Raw genomic sequence first — 25,718 nt, 5'->3', positions numbered from 1 at the left:
TTGCTTCTTCTGACGCGAATCAACATTGATACGAAATCTATGATACGGAGGAATTCCGAATCTACCAGCGACCATCATCATTTTGTTTATCATCTACACGCAATAGATCTTTACCGGAAATTACAGTCGACTTTAATGACGAATGAAGAAAAATAGTATCCTCCATCCAAGAGAAAAATTCGTAAATTCCGTTGGCGATAAGGCTAGAGATGAGAAAAAAAGTGTTGAATCATTACAAAACAAGCAATTGGCGTAAATTTCAATTCACATAATTCTCTCTCTGGGAACCTTTGGACCATACCAAATGAGCTGTCATTCATCTAAATGATCTAAGACATATCTGATTGGTTCATGCATGTCATGTTTGTAGGAAATATATTGCGGTGCGTCGTTGAAGGGTGACCGGCTATGTGGCAGGTCACGTATCTTTCTGAGAAAGAGTGGAAAGTAGCCTGTGAATTCGACAAAGTTCTATTTCTGTAATAAGCAGTCAATTCCATGCGACACGACAAAATGAACAAAAGCATGGAAAGGCGTTTTCTGAGCAGGAATTGAAAAATATCGCGAGGTTAGTTCTTTTGCCGTGACAGTTGTGGGCCACCTTATATATTATTTAGCAAGAAACAAATGATAAAAACCGTCAGTTTCATACGTATGAAGAAAGATTATTATTCATATAACGATCGACTTTTTCCTTCTTAAACAGTTGCGCACAGCTTCCAAAATGCCAATTTTGCCACACCAACGCCATGTTCGATTCTGAGTTTTATCGCCGGAAGATTATAAAGAATCTGAGGACGCTTTTAAGAAAGTTAGTTGAGATAAGGAATTATTTGAAGATTATTTTCTTAACAAAGTACATCGGCACAAATCGGCTCTTTGGAAAGGTAAGAGGTTCGGTCACTTCAGTCAACTCAAGTGGTGTCCTCAATCACCCTCAGTCGTTTGTTGGTTATTGTTCCTATTTTGTGTTTCTTAAGTAATTGCAAAGTTTTTTCATGTCTCCTAAAGTACATTAGAGAAGTGGATTCCAGAATTTCGTGTGCATTGCAAGACAATTGAATGTTATTTTTAATTTATTGCGAAAACGCTTGAAGCTACCACGTCTTAATTTAGCACCAAGAAAACATTAAAACGACAACTAGTCTATACTGAAAAACACATTTATAATTGTTAAATTGTTTAATGCAACTTTTACCATTAACGAAAACAGAAAAACTAGAATTACAAATAGATTAAATAGAGTTAGAAAGACAGTCAGTTTTGAGTCGGTAAACGTGGATTCAGAATTTTATTATTATTTTTTTTTTGTCCAACGCTCGCGACAAGACGAAAAACATCTTTATCTGTTCCCTAAAAGAAGTTGACAGAATCATGCAAAGTTCCTCAGAGCTTCTTTATTGCTCCTTTCTATGGAAAACTAGAGGAAATCACTAAAGTGTAACATATCTGTCACCGAACCGAATGGGTTCGACACATTTTTAACGACGCTATTGCCTAATCGATCGAAGGGTATGTTAGAGACAGGAATTCTTAACTATTAATTATTATTCAGCTCGAGATCGACTTTTTCCTTATTAAACAGCTGCGCACAGCTCATAAAGTGCCAATTTTGCCATACAGACGCCCGGCACGATTCTGAGTTTCATCGGCAGAAGATTATAAAGAACCTGAGAACGCTTTTAAGAAAGTTATTTGAGATATAGGGTATGAGATATTGAGGTATGCTTTGAAGATTATTTTCTTAACAAATTCCTCTTAGATTATTTCAATGTTTCTAAATTAAAAGGGAGCTCACCCTAAATTTTAAGGGGAAGTGACGGTAAAGTGAGTGTCTGATAGGGGAGGGTTGTTCAATACACCTTTCGGGTCGATTCATCTGAGGCTGTTCGAATTATGAAAATAACTTCAAACCTCACTTAAGATTGAAGTATATCTAACTTTTTTGTGCGCAGATCAAAGCCTTCTGCGGCATGAATATATCAAAAATGAAAAGGAAAACTACTTGAAAAAGCGGACTGAATTGGCAGCTACAGCTGATATCTTCGGGTGATCGAAGTAAAATGTGTGTCAGAGAGAAATAGGTTCAGATATTCCACACTTGTTTGTATGATACCATGACTGAAGGCAACAAATGATAACCGTTTTGTGTCAAATTCGTTTGATATTCTGTACTTGTCATTGGTTCATGTTTTTTAGAATAAATCTTTTTCACACTCCCACATGCTCCGATGAGAATGTGTCACGAGAATTCGGTAATAACAAGACTTAGTCGGAGAGCAGTCGTGGGCTCCTTAACATTTTCCCTCCTTATTTTTTTGAATTTAATTCAAGACTTTTATAATTTGAAAGAATGAAAAAAAAACGTCTTCCGTGGCAGGAATATATCAGAAATGAAAAAGAAAAACTTCTAAAGAAGGGGAGTAAATTGGCGAGTGTAGCACACATCTTTAAGTCGATGAATGATAACCGTTTTGCAAAAGATTCGTTTGATATGCTTTTCTTGTTATTAACATTGGTAAAAAATTAAAAAAAAAAAAAAACCTTTTTTTTTTTACGCCTACGTTCACCTATGGAGATGCGCATCCGTTGAAAAGCAAAAATGAACAGCCTATTTTTTTCTTTCTATTTCAGTTTTATCATTTACTCTCAATTGGTAAAAGAGAAAGGGGAATATGATAAAAGTCTACATTAAATACATCTTTCCAAAAACAAAAATCAGAAAGGAGAACAAAACAAAAACAAAAATTAAACGCACAAATAAAAGAAATACACTAGTACTGAACATTCAAATAGGAATAATAACAACGATGGAGAGTTGAAGGAAGCCCATAATCCATTGCCAGCCTCAAGGTTATTAGTTACGGAAATCAACATCATCCCCATCTGGCTAAGAACACTAATCAGTAAATGAAAAATGTAAAATAAAGTGGCGCTAATATACTCAAATCCAGGTAAAGAGGAAAAACAAATTATTTGAACTTTTCTGCGGACCAATTATGAACTAAGATAGCAATGATAGCATGATTACAAGAATAACAGTCATGATGATCATAATATCGTTCATTATGGAACTAGTATTCATTATTAAATAACCATAGTAGAGATAAAAAAACATGCGAAATAGAAAAAAATGACAAAGGAACATCGTTGAAGTGTTGGTGTTTTATTTCAAACGCCAGTAATCAATTATGCATCCCATCTGAATAATTTTTTAGTCTTCACTTGTGAATTCAAGATAATTGGGGAATAATACATGGCGGGAGCATACATAGAATTTCTCTTCGAGTCTTCCGCTCGATGTCTCACGAGTTCGCGCTAAGCTCGCTGCGCTCACTCGTGAGACGTCGAGTTGAACACTAGAGGGGAAATTCCGAATCTACAAGGACCATGAATTATTTTGTTTTTTCATAGTTTTTACCGGCAGGTTAAGTCGACTTTATTGACGAATCAAAAAAAAAAAAAAAAAAAATAGGATCCAGGAAGAAAGTCGTAAATTGCGTTGGCGATAATGCTCAATCAACATTCACTAATTCGTGACTCGTAACCATTCTGGTCCCTGACCGCAGGCGACTGTCAACCTTTAGTCGTAAATTGCGTTGGCGATAATGCTCAAGACGAGAAAAAACGTTCAATCATTACAATAACAAGCAATGGGCGTAAATTTCAATTCACACAATTCTTTCTCTGGGAACCTTTGAACCATGCCAAATGAGTTGTCATTCATCTAAATGATCTAAGACATATCTGATCGGTTCAAGCAGTCATGTTTGTATAAAATATATTGCGTTTCTCGAGCAGGAATTGAAAAATAGAACAACAGAAAATAACAAAAAATATTAAAAAAATCAAAAGCCATCAACTAAAATTTTTTTACCGAAAAATGATTATTTCAATATGAGTGTGGAATAGGCGAAATTTGTTTCAGAATGTTAGTTTTCTTTTGCAATGATGAGCCTTCGCGAACGGAAAGTTACGAGTTCAACATTCACTAATTCGTGACTCGTAAAAAGTGTTCAAAATCTCTTTGAAACAGCCTAAAGGAGTTTAAAGGCTCTCTTAAGCAGCTATAGGGACTAGTTGCCCTGCACGACCTGTAAGGAAACAAAGGTCGTCTTCATATCGGAGAGGGGTTTTTTTAAAAGGACGTAGCTAACATTTACCAAAACGTAGCGAAGGAGGGATGTAAGACCATGGGTAAACTTTGTATCCTCAAGGGATACCAAAATTAAATGTGGAGTTTACGTCAGTCTCTTTCTCAGTATTCTGTTGTCAAATTATTGCCGGAAAACCCTAATATTTCTCAATTATTTGGAACAGGAAAATACTACTCGGATGGCTTCTTCACCGGAGTGTATAATCTGGATGGTTGTGGGCCTGACTGAGTCTGTCACCATAGTAGTGCTGAATTCGTTGACAGTGATTGCATTTTGTAGAGACCGTAATCTTCGTAAACGATCCACGTACTTGGTGATAAGCTTGGCAGTCGCAGACATGTTATCCGGGGGAATTTCTGCACACGATCTATTCTATAATGTTGGAGAGACATGTAACTTCTGGGGGCCCAATAGAGCGTATTGGTATATACCTCAGGTGTTCATCCTCTGGTTTCCTGTTTGTTCGTTAACAATTATGACTGTTATTTCTCTAGAACGCCTGAATGCAACGTTTTGGCCCTTCAGACATCGTACGATCAAAAAGTCAGTCTACTGGGTTCTTATCATCGCCATCTGGTTAACAGCACTCCTCTTTTCATGTGCATTACTAATGATTTATTACTATACAGATAAACTGGACTATTATTACTACGCTTGGGGTTCATTCATCTTATTTTGTCTTTTGGTCATTTGTGTTTCTTACGTTTTTATATTTGTCAAACTTCGCTTTGGAAATCAGCCTCGTCACCATGGCGCAGCAAATAGGGAAAGGAAACTAACCGTGACGTTGTTCACCGTGACTTCTCTCTCTCTCCTAATGTGGCTTCCTTATGTTATAACTACTTTTCTGTTTTTTGCCACTAACATTTTCATGTCATTGTCTGATATAGCGTTTTTCCGTCTACATTATGTGTCAATAATCTTGCTTTACGCAAACTGTTTTTTAAATCCGATATTGTATACTATGAGAATGCCAGGTTTTAGACGAGCTTTAAAGATATTATGTTGCCAACGACCTCAGCCACATAGACGGGTTCAGATCATTTCCCTCCGTGAGATTAACCCACAAATTTGAATTTAACTAGTGTGGGAGAAATAAACTTCTACAAAGGTTCTGTGAAGGTAGTTTTTAATAGAAGTGCTCTAAACTCTCCAACCTCTGCATTAAATAAAAAAAAAAAAATAAAAAAGGAAAGGAAAAGAGTAGGAAAACTGAATTTATCAGATCATTTATTATTAAACGTGGTTCCTTTGTACGTTTCATGTGAAAGATTTCATTTAGATCTAGTTCTGCGTCAGTTTAGGTTTAGTTTACGTACGCCTGTGTTTAAGATGAGTTCACGCTTTTTCCTGCGTGATTATGTCAAAGCCGTTTTTTGCTACTTTGTTTCACTTTGATCGTTTCTATCGCTTTGCCTTGATTCGCTTCACGTTTTGTAGAGTTTCGCTGGATTCCGTTTGTTGGTCAAAGAAGTAAATATAAGCACATAAGAAATTGTGATTTCAATTTTAATCATATTGTGCAATTCAGCATTATCATATTATGTAAATAAACATTCAGATAGTAGCTTGTCTTTACAAAATAGCTTAACGCTTTACATCCTAAAGTTAATATGCATTTCCTCCATTCTGTTCTTCGAATATTTCCAGTGCATTTGACAAGGAGAATTGTTAAACAATCAAGGGTTCTTAAGTTGATGATCATTTCCTTTATTCTCGTGACCTTTTTGTTTTATTCAGGGGTGATACTGTAAGGAGAAATTAGATGTAAGTCAGAGTTCAAAGGGTTAACAGCTGAAGGATTTGTAGATGAGCTAGATGACCGCTCTTTATCAATTTGAATATACACAACATCAGAAAAAAAGGATGTGATTAGCTACGTTATTTAGTTATTTATCTTAATAGTAATAGTAATAGGACTGTGGGGAGTCTAATTCGGTCTGCAATCATACTTTGTTATCACGGGTATGATCGAAGTCTTATTACCAATTAATTATAAAAAGTACAATTTGTGAGAAAAGAATTATAGCTAAGTTATGAAAGAAAGGGAAATTTGCATTAAAAGACTGACAAAGGAATTAGTGTTTCTATGGTGATTGAAACCGAGGCTGTGATTGGTCGATTTAAACTACGACTTTGAATGTGATTGGTTAATTTAAGCAACAACTTTGGATATGACTGGCTTATTAAATTGTCCTATAGCAAACTGTTCGATAACAACGTGGGCAAGTAAATCGAAAATGTAAGTTTTTCAAATCAATCACAATTGAGGAAATTGTATTGCTTATGATTCAGCATAAATGCATTATTTAAACTGAGATAATTAAGACTAATGCATGTATGGAATAAAAAAGATAAGAAATGGGTGGATTTGTATTACAAATTAACTGACATAAATAAAAGTCGACGAGTAAATATGAAACAGGCTTCATCTTTTTGCGCGAAAGGATGCAAATGTCGAGCGTGGGAGTGGGATAAATCAAGAAGATTCTAGCAATGAAGTCCTACGCCCACGAGAAGAGGGCGTAGTTTGCCTATCTGTTTGTCTCGCCTCATCTACTTCAAACTCAGAGAACAAAAAAAAGGGAATAAGGATCGGTGAAAGGGGAACAGGAAATAGTGAACGGAGAAGAGAAGTAGAGCACGGGAACAGCGAACAGGGAACTGAGAGCAGGGAACAGGGAACAGAGAACAGAGAACAGGGGGCAGGGAACAAGGAGCGGGGAACAGGGAACATTGCGAAGCCAAAAGGCAAAGGCCAAAGGGAACAGGGAACAGTTTATAGGTGACTGGGAGTGGAGAACGAGAAAAGGGGAATACAGAGAGAAATTATGCCTATATCGATATTTTAGTCGATTTTTCGGTGAACGGCAACAAAATAATAAAAAATAGCTAAGTTTGTGTGGGATAAATTTTGGCCGCGGTAAATAGCCGATTGGTTGCCTAAAACTATGATTAATTATAACAATGTTCGGATGTAGCGCACGCTGTCATTGGTTAAAAGAGCGTGCCTTATTAGAGAAGAAAACATGGAGCTGAGCTGTCAGCTAATTGTACTATGTCTGATCATTTCCCAGACTCTTTTCATGTACATCATTAGCAGGTAAAAACATGATTTTACATGCAGTTTGGTGTAATAAGCACTTGTTTTATTTTTCAAAGACCATAAATTGCACGAACTAAAACTTGCGGCAGACCACGCGAAAGGTGATCCCTGCGGTTCCTTTGCATCCTGTAAGTGCTGTAAAGTGCTTTAAATGGTTTAAGCTATAGACATGTAAGCCGTTGTCTTTTTTTTCTCTTTTTCTCTGTTTATTTATTAATCTTTGCAAAGTATGTTATGTCTTCTAAAGTGCATTAGAGAAGTGGATTCTAAAATTTCCGTGTGCTGTCCAAGACATTTGGATGTTATTGTTGATTATTGCAGGAAACGCCTGAAGTTACCGTGTCTTAGATTAACACCACAAAAACCATTTATAACATAGCAAGTAAATTTGTGTAATCAAATTCAATTGCGCGAGCGTGCTTCACATACCTATTGTGCACGCTCATGACAAAAAAAATCCCTCGGGGGGGAAAAATATATCCATCGGGTTAAAAATGTTATAAAACAATGGGTTCATACGTCAGTTGTGCGTTCATCGAGATATGAAGCAAGCGGGAAGTTTGGAGAGCACGAAAGATGCGTAAGAGTTTCTCGAGGCGTAGCCGAGAGCAACTCTAACTTCTTGAGTTAAATGTTAAATGAAAGGAAGAATTAAGATTAAAATTAAAAATTAAATTAAAAATTAAAATTAAATTGTTAAATGAAAGGACAACTTGTTTATGCTCAAAACACATTTCTAATTTTAACTTGTTTAACTTGCAAATTTTACCTGTAATGAAAACAGAAAAACTCAAATTAGATTAACCCCTAAAAGCAGTAGACGGAATCATGCAAAATTCTTTAGAGCGTCTCTATTGCTCCTTTCTATGGAAAACTGCAGGAAATCACCTCAGTGTAACCTAGCTGTCACCTGGTTGAATGAGTTAGACAAATGTTAAACTGCGCTATTGCCTAACTGATCGGAGGGTATATTAGAGACAAGAATTCTCCACGCCATTCTGGACTTGTTTTCTCGGCTTCTCTTGTCATATATCATTTATAAAGAAACAAATAATAAAAACCCTTTAGTTTTGTACATTTGAAGAGAGATTATTATTCAGCTCACGATCGACTTTTTCCTTTCTGAACAGCTGCGCACAGCTCCTAAAATATCAATTTTGTCATGCAAACGCCTTGTTCGATTCTAATTTGTATCACCAAAAGATTATAATTTACTGGAGATAAGGTAGGCTTTGAAGATTATTTTCTTAATAAAAGTACAACGGTTGAAATCATATTAAATAGAATAAGAAAGATGCTAAGTTTTAAGTCGGTAAAAAAAAAAAATGGAGAAAGATGTTTTTCGTCTTGTCGCGAGCGTTGGAGAAACAAAAAATTCTGAGTCCCCCATTAGGAATCGAACCGCAGACCTTTGGATTCTGCGCTCCGATGCTCCACCACAAAGGCACAGAGACTTTATAGTGAGCGAGGCCCATTACGAAATTCGTGTATGACATCCTTCTCTCTTTCTTTACCGAACTCAAAGCTTACCTTCTTTCTTATTCTATTAACAAACATGACGCTATCGACACGCTGGTCCTAGCAGTATGAATGGACGTGTGTGGTGGCCGAGAGCTGCCACTCAAAATTTTACAATTTTTGAAAGATTTAATAAAAAATAAAAGAAAAAAATAAATCAAAACTGATAGTAAAATGGAACGTGACTGCAAAACAAAGGAAAAAGAACGATTGACAGTAAAATGAAGTAGCAAGGAAATTTAAAAGCAAAAGTAATTGCATTATCAAAGTAAAAATCATTTCAAAATTAAACTGAAATCCAAAGGAAATTCACGTTGAAATAAAAAGTAAACTCAACATCAAATCTAATTGAATATCTCTGTGGCCGGGGGCTGCCACTACCATGATACTGTGCGGGCGTGATTGTATGTCCCATCGTGCGTTATGTCCATTTACTCAAGTTGTGAAGTTGTTTTGATCTTGAGTGATTTAGAAGAGTTTTTTAGTATTTCGATGTAAGATTTCAGAGAGGCCTTGTGGAAAAATAATGCCGATCTTAAAGAGGCTTTGCTGAAATATGTCGGGCAAGGATTACAAAGATGAGAGATGTTAGATTTCCTCACTCGTGACTTTCCACTTTACGCGTGGAGTCTAAGGATGCTTGATAGAAGGCTTCGTCATGTGACATATTTTTCAATGATGATACTTATATAGTAGATCTAGTAATGAAGGCATTTGAAACTGAGCCCAACGGGCCTAGAAAGCTATCGGGATACCGTGCAATGAACAAAAAAAATAAGGCAAGAGCATGGCTTAAATGTAACTAAAGATCAAGTTTACGATGTAATGAATGAACTAGATCCCGACGGATTCAACGTGTATCATACATGACGCTTGTCTTGTTCGTGACAAGACGAAAAACAACTTTTTTCTGAAATTGAACCGTTCCCTAAAATCAGTTGACAGAATCATGCAAAATTCTTCTGAGTGTCTTTATTGCTCCTTTCTATGGAAACCACAGGAAAACACCCCGGTGTAACCTATCTGTCCCCTAATTGAATAGGTTCGACAAGATTATAAAGAACCTGAGGAGGTTTTAAGAAAGTTATCGGAGATGAGGTAGGTTTTGAAGATTATTTTCTTAACAAATTGCTCTTAAGAGAGCTTGTCAGTAATTTTCAAGAATCCGGAGAAAGAAGCGTTTTCGTATTTTTTGCCAAAATAAAGCTCGCTGGAACTTTTCAATATTATTTTTGAAAACAGTTCATTAAAAGGGTCTTTTGGAGCAAATAAAAAAGTTTGATTTTGCTTCTGTCGTCGGATTCTTGAAAATTACTTAGAACCTCTCTTAATCTTTTTCAATGTTTCTAAACCGGAGTTCTCCCTAAATTCGAATGAAAACTGACGGTAAGGTGAGTTTCTGATAACGGAGGGTTGTCCAATAAACCTTAATTGGGTCGATTTACCTGAGGCTGTGTGAATTATGATCAAAACTTAAAACTGAGGTCAAGGAAACCCAACATTTTTTTTTATTTGTTTATTTGTTTATTTTTTTTTATATACAGATCAACATCTTCTGTGGCAGGAATATACCAATAATTTAAAAAGGAAAACTACTTGAAAAAGCGGAGTGAATTGACAGCTAGAGCTGATATCTTCGGGCGATCGAAGTAAAATGTGACAAAGAAAAATGGGTCCAGATATTCGACAATTGTTTGTATGATACCATGTCTGGAGGAACCGTTTAGAACCATTAAACAAGCGGAGTAAATTGGCGAGTGCAGCTGATGGCGTGGATGGAAAGGAATTTCAGATATAGAGTATCAGTTTTCAAAACTCGCTTAACTTAAGGCAATAAATGATAATCGTTTTGTATAAAATACGTTTTAGATGCTTTTCTTGTTATTAGCCTTTGAAAAACATATCATTTCATTTTTCCAAGCCCACAATCACTTATGGAGATGCGCATCTGCTGGAAAGCAAGAAGGTACAGCCTAATTTTTCTTTCTATTTCAGTTTTTTCATTACCTATCAATTGTTGAAAAAGAGAGGGGATAAAGAACGAAGATTACTTTGAATACCTCTTGCCAAAAAAAAAATAGAAAGGAGAACAAAACAAAAACAAAAAATTAAACGCAAAGGTAAGAAAAACGCACTAATACTTAGAACGTTCATATATCATATATGAAAATGACGACATCGAGTTAAACACGAGAAGAGAAATTCCGAATCTACAAGCGACCATGTATTATTTTGTTCATTATTTAAACACAATAAGTCTTTGCCGGCAAGTAAAGTCGACTTTATTAGAGAATGAAAAAAAAAAGCAAAAAACATAGGACCCACCATCCAAGAAAAAAGTCGTAAATTGTATCGGCGATGAGGCTTGAGATGAGAAAAAGCGTTAAATCATTACAAAAACAAGCAGTGGGCGTAAATTTCAATTCACATAATTCCCTCTCTGGGAACCTTTGAACCATACCAAATGAGCTGTCATTCATCTAAATGATCTAAGATATATCTGATTGGTTCATGCATGTCATGTTCGTATGAAATATATTGTGCATCGTTTAAGGGTAAAAAGCTATGTCGCATGTCTCGCACAGATTGTAGCCTGTGTATTTAAAAAAAAAAAGTTTTATTCCTGTTATAAGCGATCAATTCCATGCGACACGACAAAATGAACAAAAACATGGAAAGGTGTTTTCCAAGCAGGAATTCAGAAATGAAACAAAATAAATTTTAAAAATAAGATCTGTCGGCTACAATTTTCAACTGAAAAATAATTATTTCAATTTGAGTGAGGAATAGGCGAACTTTGGGGTCAGAATATTAGTTTTCTTTTGCAATAATGAGCCTACGCGAACGGAAAGTTACAAGCTCAATATTCCCTGATTTGTGACCCGTAAAAAGCGTTCAAAATCTCTTTGAAACAGCCTAAAGGAGCTTGATGGCTGTCTTAATTAGCTATAGAATATATGCAAGAATAGGGGCACAACAGGGCGTATTGGTATATACCTCAGGTGTTTATCATCTGATTTCCCGTTTGTTCGTTAACAGATATGACTGTTATTTCTCTGGAACGCCTGAATGCAACGTTTTGGCCCTTCAGACATCGTACGGTAAAAAATTCAGAAGCAAAGGTCGTCTACATATGGGAGAGGGGTTTTTTTAATGGAAGTAGCTAAAATTTAGGAAAACGTACCGAAGAAAGGATGCAAGACTATGGATAAACATTGTTGCCTCAAGGAATTCCAAAATAAAGTGTGGAGGTTACGTCAGTCTAGTCTCTTTTGCAGTATAAAAGACAGGTTAGTAATCTGTTGTCAAATCATTGCCGGAAATACCCTAACATTTTTCAATTATTTGGAACAGGAAAATACTTCTCGGATGGCTTCCTCACCGGAGTGTATAACTTGGATGGTTGTGGGCCTGACTGAGTCCGTCACCATAGTCGTGCTGAATTTGTTGACAGTGATTGCATTTTGTAGAGACCGCAATCTTCGTAAACGAACCACATACTTGGTGATAAGTTTGGCAGTTGCAGACATGTTATCCGGGGAAATTTCTGCACATGATCTATTCTATAATTTTGGAGAGACATGTAACTTCTGAGGGCACAACAGGGCGTATTGGTATATACCTCAGGTATTTATCATCTGGTTTCCCGTTTTTTCGTTAACAAATATGATTGTTATTTCTCTAGAACGCCTCTATGCAACGTTTTGGCCCTTCAGACATCGTACGGTAAAAAATTCAGTCTACTGAGTTCTTATCATCGCTATCTGGTTGACAGCACTTTTCTTTTCATGTGCATTAATAATTATTTATTACTATACATATAAACGGGACTATTATTACTACGCTTGGGGTTCATTCATCTCAATTTGTCTTTTGGTCATCTGTGTTTCTTACGTTTTCATTTTTGTCAAGCTTCGCTGTGGGAATCAGCCTCGACACCATGGCGCGGCAAATAGGGAAAGGAAACTGACCGTGACGTCGTTCACTGTGACTTCTCTCTCTCTCCTATTGTGGCTGCCTTATGTTATAACTAGTTCTCTGTTTTTTGCCTCTAACATTTCAAGTTCATTGTCTAAAATAGGTCTTTTCCGTTTACAGGGTGGTTCAATCGTCTTCCTTTACGCAAACTCTTTTTTATGCCTTTCTCCCCTCCCCAGGCTTGGGGCTTATAAGTTAATTAGTGGGCTGCATACCCAAGCTCGTTTACTGGGCGCTAGAATAAAGACTGACAATCAAGGATGGAGTGAAATGGCAAATGGCATAGGCCCAAAGCCGATTTAATCATTAAAACTTCCTTGAATTATTTACAAAAACAATTAGCTCTAAAAATTGTGTTGAGCCCAGTAAAGGTGAGGGCATAAAAACGCCAAATAAATTTAACTAAAACAACATAAGGAACTATGCGGAGAGGACAAGGGGAGGAGGAGGGACGTTGAAACGAACGTGTCATCCAGCGAAGCAAGAATGAATGAATGCACAACAGCTTAGTTGCCAGGCCACGACACCACATTACAAGCGGGGGGCTCGATAGCCCCCGCACGTGCCATATGCTATTACATAACGAGAACTGTTACATAACAAGTCCGTGCACGTGTCTCCAATGAGACACTACTGACATTCGCAAAACCCCGGGAAGAAAGACATAAAATTCCTATTCGCATGGCAAATAATCTCTGTAAATCCGATATTGTATACTATGAGAGTGCCAAGTTTTAGGTGAGCTTTGAAGATGTTATGTCATCAACGACCTCAGCCACACAGACAGGTTCAGATCATTCCCTTCCGAGAGATAAACCCACAAATTTGAATTTAACAAGTGTGGGAAAAAATGAACATCCACAAAGGTTCTTTGAAGGTAATTTTTAAAAGGAAGTTTGCTCTAAACTCTCCCAACCTCTGCATTACATTGAAAAAAAAAAAAAAAAAAAAAGGAAAGGAAAAAAGGAGGAAAATTGAATTGATCAGATCACGTCTAGGATCATTTATTATTAAACGTGGTTCCTTTGTACGTTTCATGTGTAAGGTTTCATTTTGCATTTTGTTCATTTGGGTTTGTTTGATTATCTACATTACTTTAGGTTTAGTTCTGCGTCAGTTTAGGTTTAGTTTGCGTGTGTTTAAGTTGAGTTCACGCTTTTTCCTGCGTGATTATGTCAAAGCTGTTCTCGATATATTTCCAATGGATTTGACTAGGAGAATTTGTGAAACAATCAAGGGTTCTTAAGTTGATGATCATTTCCTTTATTCTCGTGACCTTTTTGTTTTATTCAGGGTGATACTGTGAGGAGAAATTAGATGTAAGTCAATCTTAGAGTTCAAAGGGTTAACAGCTAAAGGATTTGTAGATGAGCCAAGTGACCGCTCTTTATCAATTTGAATATACACAACATCAGACAAAAAGGATGTGATTAGCTAAGTTATTTACTGATTTATCTTAATTAGTAATAGTAATAGGACTGAGTGAAATCCAATTTGGTCTGCAATCATACTTTGTTATTACGAGTATGACTACAGATCGAATTGGACTCCATCAAGTCTTATTACCAATTAATAATAAAAAAATACAATTTGCGAGTAGAGAAGTATAGCCAAGTTATGAAAAAAAGAGAACATTTGCATTAAAAGACTGAAAAGGAACTGGTGTTTCTATGGTGATTGAAACCGAGGCTGTAATCGGTTGATTTAAACTGCATCTTTGAATGTGATTGGTTGATTTAAGCTACAACTTTGGACGTGATTGGCTTATGGAACATAAAAAGTTGGCAAGTAAATTAAAGGAAAATGTGAGTTTTTCAAACCAACCACAATCGAGGAAATTGTAATATTTATGATGAAGACTGATACCCTCAGAATAAATGCTAATTTAAAGATAATTAACACTTATGCATGTATGAAATAAAAAAATAAATAGGAAATGGATAGATTTGTCTCAGAAATAAACTGACATAAATAAGAGTCGACGGATAAATATGAAACAGGGTCTATTTTCTCGCGCGAAGGGATGCGAATGTCGAGCGTGGGAGTTGGATAAAACAACAAGACTCTAGCATTTAGTCCTACACCCAGGAGAAGAGGGTGAAGTTTGCCTATCCGTTTGTATAGCTTTATTTACCTCAAAGTTAGGGAATAAAAATGAGAGAATAAGTATTGGAAACGGGGAATAGGGAATAAAGAACGGGGAAGGAAAAAAAGAACAAGGAACAGGGAGCAAGGAATTGGCAACAGGGAGCGGGGAACAGGGAACAGAGAACAGGAAACAGAGAACAGAGAACAGGGAACGGGAAACAGTAACGGGTAACAGGGAACAGGCAAAACAGACCGAGGGAAGAGGGACCGAGGAACAGGGAACAGGGAATAGAGACCTAGGAACAGGGAGCAGGGAACAGAGAAAGGGAGACAAGGAACGGGGAACAGTGTATCGGTGACGGGGAGAGGAGAACGAGAAAAGGGGAAAATATAGTTATTTAAGTCAATTTTTCGGTGAACGGTAACAAAATAATAGAAACCAGCCAAGTGTGTGTGGGATAAATTTTGGCAGCGGTAAATGGCTGAATTGCTGCCTATAACTATGATTAATTATAGCAAAGTTCTGATTCAGTGCTCGCTGTCATTGGTTAAAAGAGCGTGCCTTATCAGAGTACAAAATACAGAGCTGAGCTGTCACGCCATCTGTTTAATTGTCAGATCATTCCCCAGACTCTTTCATGTACATTATTAACATGTAATAACATGATTTCACATGCAATTAGGCGTAATAAGGACTTGTTTTATTTTTCAAAGACCATAAATTGCATGAACTAAATTGCGGCAGATCAAACGTAAGGTGATCCCCGCGGTTGCCTTGCATCTGTGAAAGTGCCGTATTACGTAGTTTTTTTAAAAAAACTGTTCCATTCTCCCAGTCCTTGATATAAAAGGCGCTGTTTTCCATAATTGCGCCGAACTCGCGGTAAGTAAAAATCGGATTTGCCACGAGTATTATAAGAATGGATGTCACTGATTAGCTTTGTATCAAACTTAAAATCTATAATGCCATTTACATATTTATAAACGAAGACACAGCGGTGAAATAACCTAAGTTTAAAAAGTGTTGGCCAACAAAGTTCTTCTAATGCCTCCGTAGAAGAGTAAAAACTAGGTAAACTGAGAATAATCTTGGCAGCCTTGTTTTGCAGTAGCTGCAATAATTCATTCATAAGAGTAGCATTGCCCTTATCACCCCAGATAGCATCGCCATAATCGAACAGCGGGCGCACTAGGCTGTTGTACAGAGTAATCCGCGTTTCAAGCGGCAGTAAATAACTTATTCGTTTCAGCAAGCCAAGTCTTAGATTGATTTTAGTTGATATGGCTTCAACATGGTCACCCCAAGTCATCGTCTTGTTTATGCCGAGGTATTTAAAAGTATCAGTGCATTCGAGCGGCGAGTCATCAATAACTACATTGACGTCATTACAGGTGCTAAGCTTCTTTGGACTACCAATTAAAAATGAATTTAGATTTAGAAACATTCGAAGTCAGACGATTTGTACTAAACCACGAAGAAAGCTAAGATAGGTCCCTGTTGATAAAAATTTCAATCTCGGTAACGCACGAGCTGCTGAAGTAGATCACGATGTCATCAGCGTTGAGTGCAACCTCACAATGTTCCAGGCACTCGGGAAGATCGTTGATATAGACCAAGAACAACAAAAGGCCGAGGATGCTCCCTTAAGGAACGCCAACTTAAATTGGTCTTAGTGTAGATTGCACATCACCAACAGCAGTCAGCTGAAAGCGATTGCTGAGATAAGATTTAAACCATCCAGTAACGTTATCGTTTTGCTTGAGCTTTGTTAATAGGAGGCTGTGGTTGACAGTATCAAAAGCTTTCGAAAGATCAAGGAATACTGCACCTGTCAACATTCCATTATCAAGTTTTTCCAGAACTCTGTCTGTGAAATGAGCCAAAGCAACTTCGGTTGATAGTTTAGGGCGAAAGCCAAACTGCTTTGCTGTAAGTAAGTTTGACTCAGTCAAATAGCCATAAAGTTGTTGATGCACAGCTCTCTCGAGAATCTTACTAACTGTCGGAAGTACTGTAATGGGCCTGTAGTTATTACAGTCAGATTTGTCACCAGACTTGAAGAGTGCTGTTACTTTGCCTTGTTTCCAAATGGCTGGAGAAACACTAGAGTCAAGGGAGCGATTAAATAATCTTGTTAATACAGGTGCGATACTCTCGGCAGAATCTTTGAGAAGTCTTGAACTGATCTTGTCCAAGCCAATTGCTTTATTTGTTTTCAAGGTCTTAAGTTGTTTGAAGACAAATGACTCACTCACAGGAGTGAAGGAGAAACCATTTGATTGAGCATTCTGTTTTGAAGCTGATGGAAGAATTTGCCGAGAGCACTGCAAACAGTTTGAAATTTGAATGATAATTTACTTCCAACGGTGACAAAGTGATCGTTTAATAGACAAGCAATCAACTTTGGATCAGTTACTTGGCATCCATTAGACTGAATGAAAGATGGTGGAGAGACGTTTTTACGACTCGTTATTTCATTCAATGTACTCCACAATTCGCCTGGATTTCCGCTGTTTTCCTCGATGAGATCTTTGTTATAAGAGGCTTTGCATTACTTAACTCGCTTTTTAACCCCTTGCTTGAGTTTTCTATACCTTGCCCAGTGGTACTTCGAGTTAGATTTGACAGCTTTGGTGTGATGGTAGTCGCGGTCATGCACAAGTTGGTTTAATTCGGATGTCATCCACGGTGCTGGTATGCCTTTAATTCTAGTCTTTTTAAAGGAGGCGTGCGAATTGGCAACCTTAATAAATAAAGTATTCCACAGGTTGACACCTGAATCGACATCCCTATCATCAATAATACTCCAGTTTAGTTCGTTGATATACTTGATGAAAGCAGACTCGTTGTATTTCTTATATGTGCGATGCTCAACAATACGTGGAGGTGCCTTGGGAACTCCAGATTTGAATATTCCGTAAATCAGTGAATGGTCGCTAATTGCGTGAGGGACTACACCACTGCCAATAACGCGATGACTATTATTCACGAAAAATAGACCAATGACTGATGATGAATGCTCGGTAATTCTCGTATTTTCCTGAATGAGTTGATGCAATGAATGAGAATTTGCAAACCGCAGTAACATTCTGCGATTCGAGTTTGTTGGGCCTTGTAGATCGATGTTAAAATCCCCCAATAAAGCAAAATCTGCGCCTTCTGGTACTTTAGCAATAATATCCTCCAAGTGATTGACTAAGATTTCCGTGGCAAAGTCAGGTGGTTTGTAAATGCAGCAGACAAACTGTTTTTTGCACTTGTGGCGATTTATTTCAATAAGCAAAGATTCGCAATTTGTGTTATTGTCAGTTATGTCCATTCCCGTCTTGAAAGGAATTCCATCCCGTATGAACATTGCCACTCCCACACCGCGAGAGTTTTGATCTTTCCTTACAACTGAATATCCAGGGATGGTTATTTCAGCGTCAGTTACTTTAGGACTCAGCCAAGTTTCGGAAACTGTGAAGATATCCAAAGTATTGTCTTTGAGGAGAAGGCGAATGGAATCCATCTTGTGCGTAATGCTGCGGACGTTGAGATGGGAAATTTTAAAGCCTCGGATTGTAGGTAGATTTGTAGACTGCGTAACTGTCGGTTCAGGATTCAAAGATACGTCATTGGACAAACAAATCATCATCATTGAGTAGGTAGAGTTGAGCATCAGAGTAAGGCCGAGATGAACTTTCACGAGGTTGTGTCTTGAACGAAACGATCCAGCAGATTTCAGTTTGGATGCTCCTTCGCTCGGTATTGTAGGCATGGAAAGCTGTTGGGAAGTATACAAATTCTTTCCAGGCGTAGAGAAGATACTCCAGGAACAGCCTAGTCTTCAGTAAGGTGGTGAAGGACAAATAGGTGAATAAGAATACACATAGGTTTCGCGGAGCACAGAAAACGTGCCCGCCCGTCATGTTATGCAAATGATACCAGTTGACTCACTTGGTGTCCTCTGTCACCTTAAGTCTCTTGTTTGTTCTTGTTCTTATTTTGAATTTCTCATCAGTCTTTTTCAGTTTTTCTCTCTTTTTCCTTATTTTTTTACTATTTTTGTGTGCATTAGAGAAGTGGATTCCAGAATTTTCCGTGTGCAGTCCTAGAAATTTTGCCGGACTTTGAGTTCGTCTCACGATAGAACAATTCAAAAAGAAATTTTTACAGTAACTTTATAACCATCCTTTTGCCATTTAAAAGCTAGAAGCTCAGTAGATTCTATCATATCGGTCATTGTTAAAACTGTCTTTGCTTTGAAGATACTTTTCGACATAGAGAAGTATGTCGGACAAAAATATTTACCAAAAACTAAATATCTCTTTGCCAGCTTCAATAATGACAGGGGATTAATTTTAGATGATAAAATAGAAATACCAGAGGTCAAGTAAATTCGTTACATTAGGTCACACAACTCGGGTAATATTCAGGGTGAAAATTTCCATAATTGAGCGGTCGAACGAAAAAACTCATTTCTCAGAAACTAAAATATATTTTCACAGAAAAACTACACCACAATTATTAGGACATATTGGGCCACAAAATATGAACGTGGGAGAGAAAACGAACTTGAACGACTTGCCGCTGTTTTTCTGATGCACGTTGACATTAGCTCTTAATTAGTAATAGTAATAGGACTGAGTGCAGTCCAATTCGGGCTGCAATCATCCTTTGTTACCACGAGTATGATTACAGACCGAATGGGACTCCACGAAGTTTCAATTAAAAAAATTACAGTTTGCAAGAAGAGAAGTATAGCCAAGTTATATAAGGAAAGAGAAAATTTGCCTTAAAAGACTGAAAAAAGAATAAGAGTTTCTATGGTGATTGAAATCGAAGCTGTAATCGGTTGATTTAAATTATAACTTTGAATGTGATTGGTTCATTAAAACTACAACTTGGGACGTGATTGGCTGATTGAACTGTCCTATAACAAACTCTCCGGCAAGTAAATTAATGAAAAATGTGAGTTTTTCAAACCAATCATATTCGAGGAAAATGTAATTTTTATGATTGAGACTGATATTCTCAGCAGAAATGCATACTTTAAAGATAATTAACATTGATGCATATATGAAATTAAAAAAAAAGATAGCAAATGGGTAGATTTGTATCAGAAATAAACTGACATGAATAAAAGTCGACGAATAAATATGAAACAGGCTCCATTTTCTCGCCCGAAGGGATGCAAATGTCCCGCGCGGGAGTTGGATAAAACAACAAGAGGCCAGCAAAGGAAGTCCTACGCCCACAAGAAGAGGGCGAAGTTTGCCTATCTGTTTGTCTCTCTTTGTTTACCGGGAACAGGGAACGCGAAAATTAAAGAAACCAGCCAAGTTTGTGTGCGATAAATTTTGGCCGTGGTAAATAGCCGATTTGTTTTCTAAAACGGTGATTAATTATAATTACGTTCGGATCCAGCGCACGCTGGCATTGTTTAAAAGAGCGTCCCTTATTAGAGAATAAAACACGGAGCTTAGCTGTCACGGCATCTGCCTAATTGTACTATGTCCGATCATTTCCCAGACTCTTTTCATGAACATTATTAACAAGTAATGACATGATTTCACATGCAATTTGATGTAATAATTACTAATAACTTTTTCAAAAGCCATGTATTGCACGAACTAAAACTTGCGGTAGATCAAGCGAAACGTGATCCCCGCGGTTGCCTTGTATCCTGAGGAAGTGCTGTACTACGATTTTTTTTTAATTTTTTTCATTTAAGCCATATACATGTAGGCTTTTACAGAGAGGAATATACTTGGGGTCATTAGTGAAAATCAATATTTTTGTCCAAAAAATCAATTAAATGTGGTAATTTTGATTTGCTTTGAAATTGTTTGGACGATTAAGGAGTTATTTTTTTTGTTTGTCTGTTTTGTTTTGTTTTGTTTTATTTTGTTATATTATTATTTTTTTATTATTTAATCGCTAAGACTTGCGATGGGTTTCGCAACTCGCCACTTCTTCACGGCACAAGAAGAAAATAATTTTCCCTCTTTGCAGCCATTTTTGAGTTCCGCCACTGGGCACGTTTTTCTTTCCAGTTCGTTGAGTATTTGCTGCATATAGAATGTCACTAAAAGCATTATCAGGCAACAGTGACAGAGAAAGGTAGACTGGCAACGGGGAACGGCGAAAGAACGGGGAACGTAGAACGTAGAGCGGAGGAAGGAGAGCCAGAGCCTGGCACGAAAGTACATCGGCAGAAATCGGGTCGCCGGAAAGGTGGGAGGTTCGGTCACTTCAGTTAAGTCACATGGTGTCCTCAGTCACCTTTTGTCGCTTGTATGTTCTTGTTCTTATTTTGAATTTCTCATCAGTCTCATTTTTTCTCTCTTTTTCTTAATTTATTTACTATTTTTGTAAAGTTTGTTATGCCTCCTAAAGTGCATTGGAGAAGTAGATTCCAGCATTTCCGTGCACAGTCCAAGACATTTGGATGTCACTGATAATTTAATGCAGAAAACGCCTGAAGTTATCGCGTCTTAAATTAACACCACAAAAACCATTAAAAGGACAACTAGTTTATACTGAAAAACACATTTCTAGTTTTAACTTGTTTAATGCAACTTTTACCAGTAATGAAAACAGAGAAACTGAAATTAGATGAACTCCTAAAAGCTGTAGACGGAATCCATGTAGAATTCCTCAGAGCGTCTTTATTGCTCCTTTCTATGGAAAACTGCTTGAAATCACCCCGGTATAAACTAAAGGTCACCTGATTGAATGAATTAGACAAATGTTAAACGACGCCATTGCCTAACCGAACGGAGGGTATGCTAGAGACAGGAAGTCTTAACTCCATTCTGGTCCCTCAGTGGTCACAGGCGACAGTCAACCTTTAGTCATCACGTGACTCAAACTAATTGTCCCGGCTTTTCTTGTCATATATCACTTAGTACGAAACAAAGAATAAAATATTGAGCTCAATGGACTTTTTCCTTATTGAACAGCTGCGCACAGTTTACAAAATGCCAATTTTGTCATGCAAACGCCTTGTTCGATTCTGAATTTTATCGACGGAAGATTATATAGAGCCTAAGGAAGCTTTTAAGAAAGTTAGTTGTTATAAGGTACTCTTTGAAGATTATTTTCTCAAATATAGTACATCGGCACAAATCGGGTCTTCGGAAAGGTGAGAGGTTCGGTCCCTCATTTAAAACACGAGGTATCCTCAGTCACGTATAGTCGTTTGTTTGTTCTTCTTTTCATTTTGTGTTTCTTATCAGTCTCACTCGACAACTTTTAAACGAAGCTATTGCCTAACCGATCGGAGGGTATGTTAAAGACAGAAATTCTTAATTCTTAATCATTATTCAGCTCGTGATCGACTATTTCCTTACATCGGCACAAATCGGGTCTTCGGAAAGGTGAGAGGCTCGGTCCCTCATTTAAAACACGTGGTATCCTCTGTCACGTACAGTCGTTTGTTTTGTTTTCATTTTGTGTTTCTTATCAGTCTCACTCGATAAATTTTAAACGACGCTATTGCCTAACCGATCGGAGGGTATGTTAAAGGCAGAAATTCTTAATTCTTAATTATTATTCAGCTCGTGATCGACTATTTCCTTATTAAACAGCTGCGTACAGTTCATAAAATGCCAATTCTTCCATGTAAACGCCTTGTTCGACTCTGAGTTTCGTCGGCGGAAGATTATAAAGAACCTGAGGAGGCTTTTAAGAAAGTTGCTGGAGATAAGATAGGCTTTGAGGATTATTTCCTTAACAAATTGCTCTTAACCTTTTTCAATGTTCATCCTAAATTTTAGGGATAACTGACGGTAATGTAAGTTTCTGATAAGTGGATTTCAGACTTTCGCGTGCAGTGCAAGACAATTCGATGTTATTGTTAATTTATTGCGAAAATGCCTGAAGCTACCGCGTCTCAAATTAGCGCCAAGTAGACATTGAAAGTACAACTAGTTTATATTGAAAAACACATTTCTTATTTTAATTTGTTTAATGCACCTTTTAGCAGTAATGAAAACAAAAACAGGGACAGAACCATACAAAATTCTTCAGAGCGTCTTTATTGCTCCTTTCTATGGAAAACTTTAGAAAATCACCTCAGTGTAACCTATCTGTCACTTAACTGTAAAACAAATATTAAACGACGCTCTTGCCAAACCAATCGGAGGGTATGCTAGAGACAGGAATTCTTAATTATTATTCAGCTCACGATCGACTTTTTCCTTATTTAACAGCTGCGCACAGCTCATAAAATGCGAATTATGCAACGCAAACGCCTATTCGACTTCCAGGTAATGAACAGTAAAATAACGATAATGATGATGATGAGAATTTTAATAAAACAAAAAGGTCACGAGAATAAAGGAAATGATCATCAACTTAAGAACCCTTGATTGTTTAACAAATTCTCCTTGTCAAATCCATTGGAAATATATCGAGAACAGTATGAAGGAATTGGGTACTGCCCATATGTTTATTTACATAGTAAGATAATATGAAATTGCACATTATGATTGAAATTGTAGTCACAATGTCCAACGTGCTTATATTTATTTCTTTGACAAAAACGGAATCCAGAGAATCTATACAAAACATGAAGCGAATCAAGACAAAGCGATAGAGACGATCAAAGCGTAACAAAGTGCTGAAAAGGGCTGAAAAAAGCGTGAACTCATCTTAAACGCACGCAAACTAAACCTAAACTGACGCAAAAATCAACATAAAGTAGTGTTGATAATCAAACAAACCCAGATGAACAAAATTCAAAACGACACCTTACACGTGAAACGTACAAAGGAACCACGTTCAATAATAAGTGATCCGTAACGTAATCTTAATGCAGAGGATGGAGCTCGAGAGTTTAGACCAGACTTACTATTAAGAACTAGCTTCAAAGAACCTTTGTGAATGTTCCTTTCTTTCAAACTAGTTTAATCCAAATTTTTGGGTTAATCTCACGGACGGGAATGATCCGAACCCGTCTGTGTGGCTGAGGTCGTTGGCGACATAATATCTTTAAAGCTCGCCTAAAACCTGGCATTTTCATAGTATACAATATCGGATTTAAAAAAAGAGTTTACGGAAAACAAGACGATTGAACCACGTTCCAAATGGAAAAACGCTATTTTAGACAACGAACTTAAGAGGTCAGTCGCAAAAAAAGAGAACCAGCCTTAAAATTTAGGGTGAACTCCCTTTTAATTTAAAAACATTGAAATAATTTAAGAAGAATTTGTTAAGAAAGTAATCTTCAAAGCCTTCCTTATCTCAACTAACTTCTCAAAAGCGTCCGCGGGTTCTTTATAATCCGCCGATGAAACTCACGCAGAATCGTGCCAGGCGTTTGCATGGCAAAATTGGCACTCTATGAGCGGTGCGCAGCTGTTTGATGAAGAAAAAGTCAATCGCACAGGACGAAATCACATGTTTCCGTATTTCTGAAACGTGGCGGAAACATGCAACTCCATGTTTCCGTTATGTTTACGTAAAAGTGGTCCGGTTCCGTTGTATACGCAGCAACGGAAACGAGAGAAAACGTCACGAAACCGGTAACGGAAACACAGGTTATCCGTCGTGTTTCCGGAACGGTTTAACATGTTTCTGCCACGTTTCCGTTTACGGATTCTTGCAATATCGTCCTGTGCCGCGAGCTGAATAACAATTAAGAATTGAGAATCCCTGTCTCCAACATAGCCTACGATCGATTAGGCGACAGCGTCGTTTAAAATCGGCGATCGGCTTTTTCCTTATTAAACAGCTGTGCACCGCTCATAAAGTACCAATTTTGCCATGCAAACGCCTGGCACGATTCTGAGTTTCATCGGCGGATTATAAATAACCTGAGGACGCTTTTGAGAAAGTTAGTTGAGATAAGGTAGGCTTTGAAGATTATTTTCGTAACAAATTCCTCTAAAGTTATGTCAATGTTTCTAATTTAAAAGGGAGTTCACCCTAAATTTTAAGGGGGGAGTGACGGTAAGGTGATTTTCTGATAGGGGAGAGTTGTTCAATACACCTTTAATTGCGTCGATCATCTGAGGCTAAGTGAATTATGAAAATAACTCAAAACCTCACTCAAGATTGAAGACAATCCAATTTTTTATATGCAGATCAAAGCCTTTTGTGGCATGAACACATCAAAGATAAAAAGGAAAACTACTTGAAAAGCGGACTGAATTGGCAGTTACAGCTGATATCTTCGGACGATCGAAGTAAAATGCGTGTCAAAGAGAAATAGAGTCAGATATTCCACACCTGTTTGTATGATACCACGACTGAAGGTAACAAATGATAACCGTTTTGTGCTAAATTCGTTTGATGTGATTTACTTGATATTATCATATGTAGATTTTTTTTTAGAATACATCTTTTTCTATACTTCGATGTTCTCCGATGAGGACGTGTCACGAGAATTCGGTAATAACAAGACTGAGTCGAGGGGCATTTATGGACTTCTTAATATTTTCCCACCTTATTTTTTAAATTTAATTCAAGACTTTTATCATTCGAAAGAATAAAAAAAACGTATTCCGTGGCCGGAATATATCAGAAATGAAAAAGAAAAACTAAACAAGCGGAGTAAATTGGCGAGTGCAACTGATATCTTTGTTGGAAAACTGTTTCAGATATAGAGTATCAGTTTTCGAAACTCGCTTGACTTAAGGCGAGAAATGATAATCCTTTTGTAAGATAAAAAGTTTTATATGCTTTTCTAGTTATTAGCCTTTGAAAAAAACTTAAAACATTTTTCTACGCCCACAATCGCCTTTGGAGATGCGCATCTGCTAGAAAGCAAGAATGTACAGCCTAATTTTTCTCTCTATTTCAATTTTATCATTAGCTCTCAACTGGTTAAAAAGAGAGGGGAAAATAAAAGAAGACTAGTTTAAATACATCTTGCAAATAA

At 37.2% G+C, this 25,718-nt stretch overlaps 1 protein-coding gene and 1 pseudogene across 1 annotated transcript; both read left to right on the top strand.

Moving 5' to 3' along the window:
* Positions 1 to 3,591: 3,591 nt before the first annotated feature.
* Positions 3,592 to 6,656, top strand: LOC149045611 (melanocortin receptor 5-like). The gene has a single exon (XM_089206582.1). The coding sequence runs from the start codon at positions 4,336 to 4,338 to the stop codon at positions 5,230 to 5,232; it is 897 nt and encodes a 298-aa protein (XP_089062708.1). The 5' UTR covers positions 3,592 to 4,335; the 3' UTR covers positions 5,233 to 6,656.
* Positions 6,657 to 12,047: 5,391 nt separating this feature from the next.
* On the top strand, positions 12,048 to 13,077 carry LOC149045610 (uncharacterized; annotated as a pseudogene).
* The last annotated feature ends 12,641 nt before the right edge of the window (positions 13,078 to 25,718 follow it).

Source organism: Pocillopora damicornis, chromosome 5, assembly GCF_964200805.1.
Source record: "Pocillopora damicornis chromosome 5, jaPocDami1.2, whole genome shotgun sequence".
NCBI lineage: Eukaryota > Metazoa > Cnidaria > Anthozoa > Scleractinia > Pocilloporidae > Pocillopora > Pocillopora damicornis.
This window is presented reverse-complemented; position numbering and strand designations above follow the sequence as displayed.

What these genes read in the sequence shown, in the direction of transcription:
- LOC149045611 (XM_089206582.1), top strand. Translation starts at nt 4,336, where the DNA reads ATGGCTTCTTCACCGGAGTGTATAATCTGGATGGTTGTGGGCCTGACT.